General features: G+C 49.4%; 1 protein-coding gene and 1 pseudogene across 5 annotated transcripts in view; both read left to right on the forward strand.

Annotated features, from left to right (window-relative positions):
- The window catches only part of LOC117044872, a 934,741-nt pseudogene that overhangs the window by 827,154 nt on the left and 91,657 nt on the right, over nt 1-15,930 (forward strand).
- Nucleotides 1-15,930, forward strand: part of NUP98 (nucleoporin 98 and 96 precursor) — a 46,099-nt gene that overhangs the window by 25,971 nt on the left and 4,198 nt on the right. For 3 of the 5 annotated variants that reach the window (XM_033145653.1, XM_033145650.1, XM_033145649.1), the window contains 15 exons: nt 419-532; nt 1,594-1,732; nt 1,836-2,013; nt 2,385-2,549; nt 4,017-4,193; nt 4,932-5,091; nt 6,377-6,803; nt 7,678-7,910; nt 8,700-8,969; nt 9,809-9,966; nt 10,129-10,272; nt 10,682-10,821; nt 12,163-12,384; nt 13,601-13,842; nt 14,838-14,992. In XM_033145653.1, coding sequence (XP_033001544.1) covers nt 419-532; nt 1,594-1,732; nt 1,836-2,013; nt 2,385-2,549; nt 4,017-4,193; nt 4,932-5,091; nt 6,377-6,803; nt 7,678-7,910; nt 8,700-8,969; nt 9,809-9,966; nt 10,129-10,272; nt 10,682-10,821; nt 12,163-12,384; nt 13,601-13,842; nt 14,838-14,992 — 2,924 coding nt within the window. The remainder of the gene's footprint in view (nt 1-418; nt 533-1,593; nt 1,733-1,835; nt 2,014-2,384; nt 2,550-4,016; nt 4,194-4,931; nt 5,092-6,376; nt 6,804-7,677; nt 7,911-8,699; nt 8,970-9,808; nt 9,967-10,128; nt 10,273-10,681; nt 10,822-12,162; nt 12,385-13,600; nt 13,843-14,837; nt 14,993-15,930) is intronic. The other 2 variants (XM_033145651.1, XM_033145652.1) reach the window with 1 other exon arrangement.

The raw sequence follows: 15,930 nt of genomic DNA on the forward strand, positions 1-15,930 counted from the left end.
CAAGGCCATGCAACTGGATCTGTACCATCAGATTGCACCTGCAGCCTTACCAAAATAAAACCAAAACATTTCTAACATTGAGGTGTTTCTAGGAATGCTGCAAGATTTGTGGCTGTCATTTTTCATAACTAATTTTAATAGGTACTGAATCACTTCGCAATGTGCTGCAGAGGCAGTGTTTGGTTAAGGTAGTCTTGAGTGTTTTTCTCCTTAGTCAGTTGTAAATCTAAAGTGCCTTCAGTGAGTCCCTTTATCGCTCCCTTTCAAACTCTTTAGCATATGCATTATAATCTTGAAGTAGCTCCATCTGCTTTCTCTGTGGCTCATTTCTTTGCTGTTCTGGCCTGCAAATGAATCAGTTTGCCTGTTGCAGAAGTTGCTGAAAGGAGTGAACTTCAACCAGTTTTGGTTCTTTTAGGAATTGTTTTAACCCGAGTTGGCTACTACACCATTCCATCCATGGAAGAATTGGCCAAAATGACAAACGACAAAGGAGAATGCATTGTGACAGACTTCACCATTGGCCGAAAAGGTAAGGTTGCTTCCCTGCACAAAGACCTTTTCTGCTGAAACTGCCTTTCCAAAAGCCCAGGTAAGTCCCACCTGGATGAAGGTCAAGTAACTGCCTAGCTTAAGAGGAGCAGAATTTGGGCCATTGAAACATGGTTAAAGTACTAGGCATGTCTCTAGGATCACTCGGGCCATTCACACAACAGTTTACCGGAGTCTGCTCTAAAGGTTCCTGTGTGTTGACGAGGGGGAAAGGTCCCTCAAGCCCCTGCCCCCATTTTGTCAGGAAGGGTCAGAAGAATTCCCCTCTAAGCATTTCAAGTAATCTGGTTCTTAGATATTAGTCATAGTGGTTGAGTCCCTACAGTCTCTTTCCTCAAGTTAATAATAATAGTACAGTGGTACCTCGGGTTACACACACTTCAGGTTACATACACTTCAGGTTACAAACTCTGCTAACCCAGAAATAACGCTTCAGGTTAAGAACTTTGCTTCAGGATAAGAACAGAAATCGTGCTCTGGCGGCGCAGCGGTGGCAGCGGGAGGCCCCATTAGCCAAAGTGGTGCTTCAGGTTAAGAACGGTTTCAGGTTAAGAACGGACCTCCGGAACGAATTAAGTACTTAACCCGAGGTACCACTGTATATTGCAGCACATGCAGTGTACATGCCCTTAAACCCATCAACTCTTGAATGTGATCACAGTAACAGGGATCTACAGTACAGATGACAAAGCTGCACACAGTGTGCACAAATTAAAAGTTGCTTGGATGCATAAATGGCGCTCCCAAGTACATAATTTCAAAACCTGATTTGCGGCGTTAACTGCCCGGGGGCTGATTTAGGTGTTTGCCCCCCCCCCATAGACCTTTCTGGGAGTTGCCACCAGACTCCTGCTGCAGCTTGCGTGCTTCTTGCATAGATTTCTAAAACACACCCGGTTCTGGTGATTGCGCACAGTTGACCAATGAGCTTCCATAGCTTTGTTGCAACAGCGCTCCGGGCTAAGCTGATGCTGAGATAATAGAATTGTAGAGTTGGAAGGGGCCCCCAAGGGTCATCTAATCTGTTCATCTCCTCCCTAGGCTACGGCTCAATCTACTTTGAAGGCGAAGTGAACCTGACTAACTTGAACCTGGATGAGATTGTGCACATCCGTCGGAAAGAAGTGATTGTCTACCCAGATGATGAACAGAAGCCACCCATTGGGAAAGGATTGAACAGGTAAATATACACCAGCCTAGTGTTGGCTCACGTTAACTGTGAACATGCATATGTTAGGAGTGTTTGCCTCTCCGGCTTCCCAACCCTCTTTGTTTCTTAACAGGAGAGCTGAGGTCACTTTGGATGGTGTTTGGCCCACTGACAAAACCTCGCGTTGCCTGATAAAGAGCCCAGAACGGCTAACCGAAATGAACTACGAAGGCAGGCTGGAGGCTGTCTCCCGGAAGCAGGGTGCCCAGTTCAAGGAGTACCGCCCTGAAACTGGTTCGTGGGTATTCAAGGTAATAACAGCTGTGTATAAGTAAATGGAACCAGCTTCCATACCAAACCTTTTTTCTTTCCTTGGCCTGTAAGATTTTAAGGCACACTCCAAAGGCAGGGACAATTGCAAATTTACACTATTGTTACACGAAATTCCAACTGCCCCATTTTGGCGATTTCCTCAGAAGTGCTTCATCCGCCACAGGATGTGCTTCTTCTCTGCGACCCAGGATGTTGTCAGACCAGCTCCTATCGCCTTTAACCATTGGCGCCATTCTTGGCTGCGGCAGATGGGAGCTGGAGCCCAGTATCGGCTGCAGGCTCCCAATCTCTGATGTCCGCAAGCTACTAGTTCAGGCCCTCACACATGCTGGCTTTGGTTTCTGCCCAGGTGGCTCACTTCTCAAAATACGGTTTGCAAGATTCTGACGAGGAAGAGGAGGATCACCCATCGAAAGTGGAGGCAAAGAAACAGAAAACGGCTCAAGTGCCCCCGCCAGGCCTGTTGGCGTCTCAGCAAATGGCTCTAGGCGGGAAACCAGCCCCTCCTTCCAAGGTAAGGGAAAGAAATATCTTATTATTATTATTATTATTATTATTATTATTATTATTATTATTATTTTAAATATTTTTTTATTTTATACTATACTATAACAAAAAAATCAAACATACATTCATGTACATTTTCCAATTTTGGCTAACATAGCCGTGACTTCCCTCAGACCTTCCACATGGCTTTCAAAATTATATCTTAGTATTATACTTCTTTAATCTTCCATTGCTTACATTATCATTAATCTCATACATACTCTAACTACTATACTTACAATAATATTTCTACACATTAACTACAAAACTTCTTGAAGTCCTATTAGCGTATTCGATTGCAAATTGTCTTTCAAATAGTTCGTAAACTTTAACCAGTCTTTGATGAATTTCTGGTCCCGCTGTTCCCGGATTCTTCCTGTCATTTTGTCCAGTTCTGCATATTCCATCAATTTCACTGTCCATTCTTCTTTCATCGACAATTCTTCTTGTTTCCACCTTTGTGCTAGCAAAATTCTAGCTGCAGTCACTGCGTATTGGAAAAGCTTAATGTCCTTTTTTTCAATGTCTGTACCTATAATACCTAGTAAAAAGGCTTCAGGTTTCTTAACAAAATTATATTTCAACATTTTTCTTAACTCATGATATATCATATCCCAATATACTCTCACCTTCTTACATTCCCACCACATATGATAAAAGGTACCGACACTTTCCTTACATTTCCAACACTTGTTATCAAAGAGAAAGAAATATCATGTGGCCTGGAGCCCTTGTAAAAGGGAAGATTGAAATAAGAGGACAAGGCGGGGTGTCTCCAAATGGCTTTGACCAAGTTAAGTGCGAGGGTTCTGCTCTACCTCCCCCCCCCCCCCGCCCATCCCTGCCCAAAGCAAAAATTTGTTATGCTCTCCTTGCTGATGATGAAGACGAAGAAAAGGCACAAGAGTGGCTGGCTGCAATTCTCTCTTCTTTTCATTTTCTCGCCACATCATTTTTAGTAATTTCCCCAAATTTTAATGCATCAACCACAAAGCTAGCTGCAATTCTCTCTTCTGGTCCTGATGATCCAGGATGTAAGAGGACAGGTGAGCCTTGTTGCTTGTCTAGAAGCAGCATGTAGAGGAAAGGGGTTTATTTTGGCAAGGAAGGGCAAGATATAAAACAAAGGAATAGGTCAGAATTTCAGCAGCTTAGGTTTCCACAGTTGGCCTTGTTCCCTCTGCCTGCCTGAAGCCGTTTCCTGGAACTCGGTTTAGTGGAGGAGTCATAATGATGGCAGCCTAACACCGCCTATTGTGACATGGCAATGCCACACTGGCCTCTGTCTCCAGCCTCACATGATACTGGCTTTGCCAGCTCAGCAGCTGCTCTGTGTGAGGCACTCAGCCACATCCAGAACTGGGGTGGGAGGCCTGGCTGGGCTCCGTTGCTTTGGATCTGTATTGCATTGCCTCTTAACTCCTGATGCCTGCAGAGCCCAGATGTTGAGCAGCTTGGGAAGGTTGTGGAATTTGACAGTGACATGGCAGACATCACTCAGGAGCCGGCCCAGGACTTGGTCGCGGAAGAGAGTTTTGCAGAGGACCAGGAACCAGTGCTAGCTTCTGCACACATTGCATCCTCTCTGGACATCAACCCTCACACATTGCAGGTGAGCCCCTCCTCGTCTGTGTTGCTTGCCTGGTGGGGTCCTGCTTTGGTCTTGGACTCAGACCTCACCACTTGTTCCCACCTGCTCTTCACACTTTCTGCTCTGAGCCTTCTGTGGCCTGTATCTGTTTGTTTCTATCATAGATTCTCCTTTGCTGTGCTGGCTGGGGCTGGTGGGAGTTACAGTTCAATACATCTAGAAGGCATCAGGTTGGCCAAGGCTGCCCCATATAGTAGGACAGATCTTTCTCTCCCCATCCCAGGTGGCACAGATTTGGCAGGTGGGCAGGGCTGCCCCTCTGACACCACTTTGACACCAGGCCCTGAGCTTTGGATTTCTGACCATCAGGGCTCCAAATGCAGAATCCCTGTGCTTCTCTTTCAGCATCTGAAAGAAGTGGGTGGGTGTGGTTTGGGTAGATGGCCTCACAGGCCAAATTGGACTCCCGGCATGCCAGAATCGACCTCCATGCCAGAGCTTCCCCACCCCTGCTGAACATACTTGCACCAGTCAGAAGATGCAGCCCTCAAACTGGGGGTCTCAGAATGTCAGCAAACCTAAAAGGTCCATTTACAGTAACTGGACAAAGGTTCCTTTTTAACTCATTGGTCTTCTCTCTTGCTTTTAGCATTGTTTTGTCAGTGGATATTGAATAAGCACACTAGGGGGGAAAACAACCTTCAACTTTTTAAAAGTCCCCTGTAATGTATGATGACCTTGCTCTGTGCTTGTTTCCAGATCATGAAAGCTTCCTTGCTTGTGGATGAGGAGGACTTGGACCTGATCCTTGACCACCGTTTTGGCAAGCAAGCTGCACCAGTGGACACATCCCAAGACCTCTGTTCCCCAAGACTTCCCATCTCCTCCTTGACGCGAGGACGCAAGAGCCGCCCCTCAGGTACAGTAAGAACCCCGGTCTTTATGCTGGCCATAGCTGTCAAGTTCTCCCTTATTTTAAGGGAAATTCCATTATCCCGAATAGACTTCTCATGAGAAAAGGTAAAACTTGACAGCTATGATGCTGGCGCCAAGGGGGAAAAAGGTTCTTAAATGCTGAGCTCTGCTTGGGACAGACTTTCTGAGGCTAAACTGACATTATGCTTAGCACTTCGCTGCAAGGCAGTTCCTCTCATTGCTTGGCCTTTGGGACTCTGTTCAACAAGGGATTAAATTAAAAATTAATTGCTTAATGCTACATTTTCAAGACTTTGATGTTTGTTCAATTGTGCTCTGTGAATTTTCCTACTGTGTATGTGCCACTTTTAAGACTTTTTGGAATGGCGTCCCATAAATTAAGTAAAAGAAGTAAGGAAGCGTTTTGAGGAGGGTGGGGGAGAGTAACCCCCCCCCCAGGCACCCCAGGCACTTCGGGGGGGGGGGTGATCTGTCATTAAACAGAGTAGTGAGGCCTTTGGGCTTTTCACAACACAAAGTGCCACTGCAGACACCAGTGACCAGTCTGTATTAGTCAGTTTACAAATACTATGTTCCTTGATGTATTATTCTGGCTGCTCTAATGTTGAACCAGGGGGAGCATTTGGGATCCATTTAGGAAAAAGCCCACACATTGCAATCAGTTTAGAACAGAAGGTGGGTGGATCCAAGGCTCACCAACCCTGAAGAAAACCAGACAGGAGTGTTTGGGATCCCAGAGCAGTGCTGCATATACCATTTCTGCACATAGACAGACATAAATGCACATGTCCCCAGCAAAGTGACATGATCCCAGAACCTGAGCAAAGTTCAGGATGAAACCTACAGGGCTCTCATAAGGGTTCCTCACATGTTGCTGTGGAAACTCGAGATTTAAGATTCCAGAGTGACAACTAACCATCATAGGTAACATCAGTCTTTTCCGTGGAGTCCATTCACCCATTCAGCTGTGTAATAAGGTGATGTATGCACAGGTCTGAACCAATCATTCGTCAAAGATTGTGACTGCAACTTTTGGCCTTTAATGAAGGCCTGGGAACTTCAGCTGGTTTGACATGCTGCTGCCCGAGTCCAGGCAGGGACATGAATTGGGGAGCAGTAGGCATGTTGCAACCCTCCCTCAGGTCACCAGAAGCCAACGCACTTGCGCCCAGAAGCATGCTTTTGAGCGGGTGGGTGGGGTGTTAGAATTGTGATCTGTTAGAAGTCTTGTCTTCCTAATCAAGGCCTTCCTTCTTTCTCCTCCTTAGTTGGCGGGCTGCTGCAATCAAGACTCTCGGGCGGATCTTTACGTGTCCCAACTACTTCCCTCCAAGACAGACGCAGTCCAAGGACTTCCTTGCTGGGCAGTGCTCTTCCTGCCCCACCTTGGTCTGTCGGTTCTCCGCTGACTGGCGCATTCGCAATGCACAGCCTGGATCCCGACATGCCGCTAAAAACAGTGGGCATCCGCAGGCATCCTGAGCTGGTGCCTCTGGAGAAGTCTGTCACCTATGGGAAAGGAAGGCTGCTGAAGGATATGGCCCTCTTCATGGGGCGCTCCTTCCGTGTCGGCTGGGGGCCCAACCGGATCCTCGTCCACAGCGGGGAGCAGCTGAGCACATTGAGCGAGTCAGAAGATCTCCGCAACGAGTCCATGGAGTATGGATTCTTGCCAACACCTGTTGCTCCTAAACAGTGAGACGTCCTTCTGTTCTTAAATATCAGTCTTCTAAAGTGTTATGCAGTGAGCTGAGCTATCTGGCTGGCTAGTCTAGTTTGTACTGATGTGGGCTTTTGCCATGGAGGCAGGACTAATTTCTTCTTACCTGTTCACCCTAGAGGGTAGGTGGGGAACCTCGTGCACTTTTCTCAGCCTGCTGCACTGCAAGAGCAGTCATTCCTGCCCTGGGTTTTTGTTTATTTCCTAAAATTTATGTATTGCTGGGGGGGGGGGTATAAGAAAACCCCAAAGCAGTCATGTGCTGGTCTTCCTTCATCAGAGCAGGTTCCCTCTCCCTACTTTGTTCTGAGCTCACTTGCAGCATAACAGAAGCCCTTTCCATGACTGGGCATATTGGTCTCTCCTGGCAGAAATTGCCATCTTCCAATAACATAGAGAGGCAACTCTCTCAGCACAGCACCTTGGCATCACTTGGCTCCTCTAGAAACAGCAAAGCTTTATGGTTATAACCGTTGGAAACTGCTGAGTTTGCCTTCTTGTCCTCTTTCAGTGCATAGGGCCTGTGCATGATGAATATTTTCTTTTTATGGTGCTCCTTTTAAGCTAATGGCTTGGCTGAAATTCTGTGCTGTTTTATCAAATGGATGTTTGTGAATAAACCCACAAACGGAGAAGCAATGTGGGTGTCTTTGAGAAAATGCTTCCCACCACCTACTTACCCCATGCTTAAACTTTTGAAGCTGTGCTTAATTTGTAAGCTTCCTTGAGGGCATATTATTTAGAAAGGCAGCCTGTGTTTATTTTTAAATAATTGAATATTGCCGTGACAGAGCCATAGGTCAGGCAGCCGCTCATCTCCCTTGATCCGTGTTCCCGATGCCTCTGCAGGCTCTCGGAGTCTCCCTTTAAGGTTCACGTGGAGAAGCTGAGCTTGGAAGGAAAGGCAGCTGACGAGGACCCAGACGCGTACCTTGTTCCACTGGAGATCAAGCTGAAGCAGAGCACTGTCCACATGGATGAGCCGTGCCCTTTCCTGACCCCCAACCCTGGCGTAGCTGCTATCCACGAGTATGCCAGGTGGGCGGCGGAGACGTCTGCAGACCCAGAAGAAAGGGAAGAAGGTGGGCACAAAACTGGATGCCAAAGAAAGGGATTGGGGGGGGGGGGTTGGAGGAATTGGAAATGTCAGGCTGAGCTCCTGTCATGTTGAGGGGAGGGCTTTTTGAAGCAGCTTTTTGAGGAGAGCCTGCTCTGTGCTGTGGCTGTGAAGAGGCAGTCCTGCCTTGGCCAGCGGTAGACGGTACATACAGGCACTGAATCACTGTATAGCATCTTTCCATGCCCCCGTCTCATGTCCCACCATGGGCTCCACGCCCCAGCACCTGTCTTAGAGCAAAATCACTGTCGAAGACACAGCGAGGCAGGGTGTTCTTGGAACAGGCCAGCCTCCTGCTGTTGACCTCCCAAGCTGTGATGCATGGAGAGCTGGTGGGTGCTAGGAACAGGAGAGACTCCTTGGTCTTTCTTGCTGCGGATGCAACTTACAGGGGCCAAAATGAGAGAACTGCAGCATCTTGGCAGGATCAGGCGTAAGCTTTTGCGGGCCCTTGGTGCCTTCATAGAATTGGATTTGGAAGGCCCAAGGCGACTTGGTGGCACGAGTTTTTCTGGCCTCACCTTCATGGTCCAGATCACAGCTGGCCACAAGCAGAGAGTGGCAGGTGGTGGACAGAGCAGAGGTAGCAGTGCACAGTCCAGAATTTAAGCCACAGTGTGGGGTGATGGTTGAATGGCCTTAGGAGCCCCCTGCTGCGTGTGTGTGGCTGGGATCCTGTTTGCGGCTGCATCATGGGCTAGCGCAGGGCAGGCCTGCAGGGTCGTGTGCTGATCTCTCTTTGCCCTCTCGCCAGCTGCAGTGAAAGACTGGTGCTTGGTATGGACCCTGTGTGAGGCACTATGGGGCCACTTGAAGGAGCTGGAGGCCCGCTTAGATGAGCCCACGGAGTACGTCCTTGCTCTGGAGCGCCGGAGAGCCTTCTCCCATTGGCTGTCGCAAACGGCCGCTGAGCGGATCAAGAATGAGGTCTCGCTCGCCCAGAACGACTGTCCTGCCCAGGCCGTCTTCAGCTACCTCACTGGGAAGCAGATCAGCGAAGCTTGCCGGCTGGCGCAGCATTCGGGTAAGGCGGCGGCTTTTCACCTGGACCCAGGATCTAATAAGGAATCTGCTGGTTCCTGTGGGCAGAAATGGTGTACAGCCAGTGCTGCTTAGCAGGTTGGCTGGAGAGGGCGCAGCAGGCAGAATCTTGAATTACAGGCTGTCCCTTCCTGTGGTCAGTGTATTTGAGGCCCTTCTGCCTCCAGAGTGAGGAGTCTCAGCAGGTGGCTTAGTAGTGGTTTTCCCTGGATGAAGGCCCAGGCTTGCCAAAAGGTCCTTGTCTGTTCCTTGGAAATTCCTAGCGCCAAGAGGAAAGCTCTCCTTTGCCCGCATCTTAGCATTAATTTGGCTTCCTTCAGCATAGCAGAGAGCATTGGCCGGAGGAAGTTCTGCCCGCCACCAATGTTGTTCGTTTCTGCAGGGCTGGTAGGAGGGAAATCCTGTAAACTCTTCCACTGTAAACTCTTCACCCCTCGTTCTCCTCTGCTTCAGCTGCTCCCTAGAAAAGGATTGAAAGGGGATTTGGGTGTGTCTTCCAAAAGAAAAAGAAACCTGCCTTACAACACCAGGCTTAAATCAACCGATCCTTGCTGATGATATTGAGGGTGGGCTACAAGCAGCACTCCCCAAGCAAGAAGCAATCTTGTCATGTAGCTGGACTTGGTTTTCCTATGGGCAGTTATTTTCTGCCTAAGTCAGAGTGGTCCTTCCCCCCAAAAATAGGTGCTAGAGCACCAATGTCTGCCCTGCTGCCATCTTTTGGCCAAGCAAGCCCGTCCCTCGGTCCAGGCAGTTCACATTTCAGGAGAGGCTGCCCATTGGGGTTTGTGTCTCTTCTGATGTGCTGCTGTTGCGTTGCAGGGGATCACCGGCTGGCTCTGCTCCTCTCGCAGCTGGCAGGGAGCCAGGATGTCCGGGAGCTCCTTGCCATGCAGCTGGCAGACTGGCATCAGCTCCAGGCAGACTGCTTCATCCAGGAGGAGAGGCTGCACATATTTGCCCTTCTAGCTGGCAAGCCGGTAAGTTGCGGAGCCTGTGCTTGCGTTAAGAGGGTCACACGCCGCCATCACCAGGCCAGCGAGCCTCTGTGGGTGTCCCTCTTGCACAGCAAAGTTACTGTGTTGGGCTCTGTGCCTGGCGCACACTGACTCTGCCTCGGCCCTTTCCCTCGCTTTCTGCAGGTGTGGCATTTGTCAGAGAGGAGGAGCATCAACGTCTGCGCCCATCTGGATTGGAAGCGCTCTCTTGCCATCCACCTCTGGTACATGCTTCCTTCTACAGCGCCTCTTTCCAAGGCTCTCAGCATGTATGAAGCTGCATTCCAGGTAGGCGGAAGTCCTGTTTGGCCAGAGGGCCAGCCTTGAGCCCAATCCCTAGAACGGAGGCACTCCGGCCTGTTGCTGCCTCCTGAAGGAAGGACAGGATGATGTGCTGTGCTTCTGCTAAGCTCCCTTTGGCATGTACAGGAACACCACAGACGTTCTGGAACAGACTAAATGTCTGTATCTAGGTCTGCATCTGGTTTCCCACAAGGGACACCCAGAGACCCCCACGAGAAGCCCATATGCAGGACAAACTTGCCGGGGGGGGGGGAGGCGGGAGAGACAAGGATCCAGCTCAGTGTCCCCACCCTAACATCACATCAGTGCCCCCTCGGAACAGGCATACGCAGGAGAGAGGCCTTTCCTTCTTCCTGCAGCTGCTTCCCCTCATTCGCTGGTTTTGTGTTTGCAGGACTCCTCGGAGGGAGAGAAGTATGCTTGCTCTCCGCTGCCTCCGTATCTGGAAGGCTCAGGCTGTGTGATTGAGGAAGGCGATCCGCAACACCCACTCCGAGACGTGTGCTTTCACCTGCTAAAGCTGTACAGCGATAGGTAACTCTTCCTGTTTTCCTGCACCCCCTGAAGGCGGACTCAGCTCCGCAGATATTCAGCTCTCGTAAATCTCTTTTGTCTTTTGAGGCGACACAAGACCCTTTGCAACAGACTTCACAAGGCTGTCCCTCTGGAATCTCTTTCCTCCTTGTGAACTTGGGCTATGCTGCAAATGTTGCATTTAGCAAAATGTGGCGACCTGCCAAGAAGATCCTGGTTTCTGCCCACTCTGCAGGGAGGAGCTCCCCAGATATCATTATTGATGTCACTATTATTTATTAAATTTCTATGCCACCCTTCATACAAGGATCACATGGTGGTTTACAATGTAAAAACACAAAAATGCATACCATAGTAACAGATGAAAACAATAACACCCCCCACACACAGAGAGTTTAAAAGGCCATAGATTGTTTAATTTACCAAAGGTCTGGGAGAAGAGGAATGGTAAGCATCCTGCTTAAAAAGTCCCAAATCAATTTACAGCCATCTGGTTGGCCACTGTGAGATAACATTGGCCATCAGTCTGTTCCAGCAGGCTCTCCTCGTGTTCTTATGTGTTTTTTTTAAGTATTGGGGGGGATGTATACAGAAAGTTGTGTGCCTGTCAAAACAGAGCCATGGGATGTACAGCCCCTACCTGCCAGTACCCCTTCCCCTCCACACCTGTATATATTGTGTGGAGGTGGGTACTGAAGTCCAGGACCCTAGAAGCTTAACAGTCTTGTGGTGGGGGGCATTTAGTTCATCTCCATTGCTTCTTTGTCACCCCCAACTTAAGAGTTCTAGTTATGATTCCTATCCAGTGGACATTGGACCCAACAGTGGAGCCAGTGTGGTTTAGTGGTTAAGAGCAGTGGACTCGTAATCTGGGGAACCGGGTTCGCGTCTCCACTCCTCCACTTGCAGCTGCTGGGTGACCTTGGACTAGTCACACTTCTGTGAAGTCTCTCAGCCCCGCTCACCTCACAGAGGGTTTGTTGTGGGGGAGGAAGGGAAAGGAGAATGTGAGCCGCCTTGAGATTCCTTCGGGTAGTGATAAAGCGGGATATCAAATCCAAACTCTTCTTCTTCTTCTACCTTTGTGGCTCATTCAAAATTCAGTATCGGGGCAGAGGGAGAGAAGAAGATGCATTGGTGCCAAGGAATGACTTCTGTCTTGCATGTGGCTGTGGCTCTCCTGCTGGTCTCATGAAAGGTTATCCCCCCCCCCAAGTATTTGCCCTTCAGGCCTGGTCTTCCAGACCCTTCTACTTCCTTGGAAAGTCTGTCGGCATGCAGCACCGTGGAGTGTGGCCAGCCGGCTTACGCTGTCTCCTCCTTCCTCGTGTTCCCTCGCAGGTGTTACGATCTCCACCAGCTGCTTGACCCGAAGAGCATAACAGCTGACCCCTTGGACTACCGCCTCAGCTGGCACCTGTGGGAAGTGCTGCGTGCCTTAAATTACACCCACCTCTCAGAGCAATGCCAGGGAGTGCTGAATGCCAGCTTTGCAGCCCAGCTGGAGAGCGAGGGGCTGTGGGAATGGGCCATCTTTGTGCTGCTTCACACCCCCAGTGCAAAGTAAGTGTGGAGCCCTCCTTTGTCTTGCAGGGCTGTTTAGTGGGTGGGTGGGTGGGTTTTATCGGATTTCTTCCCCCAGGTGCATCCTGTTACTTTAGCATCATGCTATTTGAAATAGTGGCATCCTCTTTGGGGTAGACTATGATCTGCTCTCCTTTAACAGCATTGCTATTACAGTGGTACCCCGTGTTACGTACGCGATCCGTTCCGGGTCGCGGTATGTAACACGGGCGTGCATATCACGAACACACGGGAAAAAACCTGGAAGAAGCGCGATTTGAGCGCTTCTGCGCATCCCGGGGTCGCGCGCTCCGGAAACACTTCTGGGTTGCGGGCGTTCGCAACTTGAATGTCCGCAACACGGGGGGGTGCGTAACCCAGGTTACCACTGTAATAAAATTGGTCCCGTGGGCTCTGAAACACATGAGTTTTTAGCAAAACACCCGCTGATGTGCTACAAAGTTTTTAAGAACTGTTCTTTAAAACATGAGCCTGTTTAACAAAGATTGTATTAAAATATTTTGGTATCTTTCAGTGAAATAGAGAAATTAACTTTTCTTCATTTTGAGTCGTATTCTAAGAACTGATTCAGACATGCATGCACATCATATAAAATTTCTCAGAAGTTAATAGCACAGCGCTGAATGCTTGAAGGGACTTGGAAGAGGACTGTGTCTGAGAATCATCCCATTGATCAGTAATGGCTCATTCACATGTTCCTTTGATACTACAGTCTTCTATAACTTGCTTTACACAATGTTGAGGGCAGCCTTACCCAACCTGGTGTCCTTCCCCCAGGCGCTTGGAGCTGCAGGTCTCATAAGCTGGAACTTGGAGAGGAACCTGGGGCAGAAGGGGTGGGTGGGTGGCATGAACCGATGAGCCTACAGTCAAGCTGTCCTTTGCTGAGTCAGGCTGTTCCTCCATCTAGCTTGGGAGAGTGTACTGTGAGTGGCAGACAGTGGTTCTTCCGGGCCTTAACCAGAGGAAGGACTTGGGCAGCTCAGCCGCCGGACAGCCTTTGACAGGAGATGCCTCAGGGGTGGAACCTCAGACCTCTTTGCGAAACGTGTGCTTTGCCACTGAAGTCCCAGTAAATTGGGGACAGGGAGCGGCATTTGGGACCGTTTTCCTGGCTGAATTGCGTGCATAGAGCTATTGCTGTACCCTCCTGCTTTATGAAAGGTCCTACAAAGAGCGTTTCTCTCCCCACCAGCGTGCGAGAGAGAGCCGTGCGCGAGCTGCTGAACCGCCACTGCAGGTTGCAGGAGACGCCCGAGTCATGGAGCAAGGAAGCCTTCCTGATGGAGAGGTTGTGTGTGCCGCCAGAGTGGATCCACGAGGCCAAAGCCGTGAGGGCCAGGATGGAAGGGGACAAGCACAAGGAGGCTCTCTACCTGTTCAGGGCAGGGCACTGGAACCAGTGCCACAGGCTGGTCATCAGGCACTTGGCTTCAGGTAAGGCTTCCTTCCTTCCTTCATTCCTTCCTTCCTTCTCCCAGAGGATGGCAGTAAACAGGGTGTCTAATTGAGTTTTGGACTGCCTTTACTAAAACAAAAAATCTGCAAACACTCAGTAGGATTTTGCCTTGCTTCCTAAAAGGAGGGGACTTCTATCGTTATTATTTATTAAATTTGCACGCTGCCCTTCAACGGTTCACAACATAAATACACAAAATGAAAACACAAAATGCATAATAAAACAAAGGCAGTCCAATACCCCCCCCCTCGCAAAAGCCATAGAATGTTAATCAGCATAGGGGATAAATTGAACCCTGAGGAACCCACACTGAGGGCTCCACGGGGCTGAACAGCACTCCCCAAGCATCACCCTCTGGAAATGACCATCCAAGTAGGACCAGAAGCACCGCAAAGCAGTGCCCCCCACCCATAACTCGGGACAGCTGCTCCAGAAGGAATACCATGGTCGTTGGCATCAAAAGCTGTTGAGGATAATTAACGGTGACCTATTTCCCGTCTCTTCCCCCAGCAAGTCATCATACAGGATGACCAAAGCAGTTTCTGTGCCAAAACTCCAATTTAAAGGGCTCCAGAAAACCAGTCTGGAAGTCCTCAACATTGCCTCTGAGACTACCTGTAGTTCTATCAGCTGTGGCAGGAGAGATCTCTGGGCAGTGAGGCAGGGGGTAAACCAGCAGAATCCCTAATTTGTCCCGATTGCCCAAGGCCAGGGACACACACAAACTGAACAGACACCCTCAGGAGGCGAAGGTGCCCTCTCCCTAGTGGTGTTTCTCCTTCCTGCTCACAGCTTCAGAATGCCATGTGTCCCATTCTTGGCGTAGATGTTGCCAACATCTGAAAGTCGTGTCAGTTTTTACATCTATGCCTGCCTTCTGGGGAGTTGCTCTTTTACCAAACGTTCTGCCAGGCACAGTAGTGTTGGGAGTTCTCTCATTCGTTCATCATCGCTCGCTGTCTTCCTCTTTCAGATGCCATTATTAATGAAAACTACACCTATCTGAAAGGGTTTTTGGAAGACCTGTCTGCTCCAGAGCGCAGCACCCTCATCCAGGATTGGGACACCGCAGGGCTGGTTTTCTTAGACTACATCCGGATCCTTGAGATGCTCGACAGGATTCAGCAGGTGACGCACTCGGGACGAGGGGCGGTGTCGTTGCATTGGCCTCCCACCTTTTTCTCCCAAGGAACTCCCAGGGCCTTGCACGCTTCTCCCTCATTTAATCCTCGCAACAGCCCTGTGAGGAAGGGGAGGCTGAGAGGCAGCGGCTGGCCCGAGCTCACCCAGGGAGCGTCATGGCTGCATGGCGATATGAACCCCAACCTCCCAGGTTCTAGTCCAGTACTCTTAACCACCATACCAGGCTGTTGCATCCTGCCTGCTCCCTTACAGAGAGCCAGTGTGGTGTAGTGGTTAAGAGTGGTAGACTCGTAATCTGGTGAACCGGGTTCGTGTCTCCACTCCTCCACATGCAGCTGCTGGGTGACCTTGGGCTAGTCACACTTCTCTGAAGTCTCTCAGCCCCACACACCTCACAGAGGAAGGGAAAGGAGAATGTGAGCCGCTTTGAGACTCCTTAGAGCAGTGTTTTTCAACCTTTTTTGGGCAAAGGCACACTTGTTTCATGAAAAAAATCACGAGGCACACCACCATTAGAAAATGTAAAAAAAATTAACTCTGTGCCTATATTGACTATATATAAAGTAATTTTTCAATTTTTCCCACGGCACACCAGGCAACGTCTCGCGGCACACTAGTGTGCCGCGGAACAGTGGTTGAAAAACACTGCCTTAGAGTAGTGATAAAGAGGGATATCAAATCCAAACTCCTCTTCTTCTTCTTCTTCTTCTTCTTCTTCTTCTTCTTCTTCTTCTTCTTCTTCTCCTCTCCTGGGAATTTTCCTTCTTCTCAGTCACACACTGATTGAGCCTGACGTGCGTATTCAGGGAAAGCTGCACTGTGTGCCCCTGTTGAAGCTAGTTCAAAATATAGGGATAAAGTGTCTTTCAGCAGGCCAGGAGGGAAAAAAGCACCAGCTTCTCCAGGCCGAACACGCAACAATC

Source organism: Lacerta agilis, chromosome 4 (genome assembly GCF_009819535.1).
Source record: "Lacerta agilis isolate rLacAgi1 chromosome 4, rLacAgi1.pri, whole genome shotgun sequence".
Classification (NCBI taxonomy): domain Eukaryota; kingdom Metazoa; phylum Chordata; class Lepidosauria; order Squamata; family Lacertidae; genus Lacerta; species Lacerta agilis.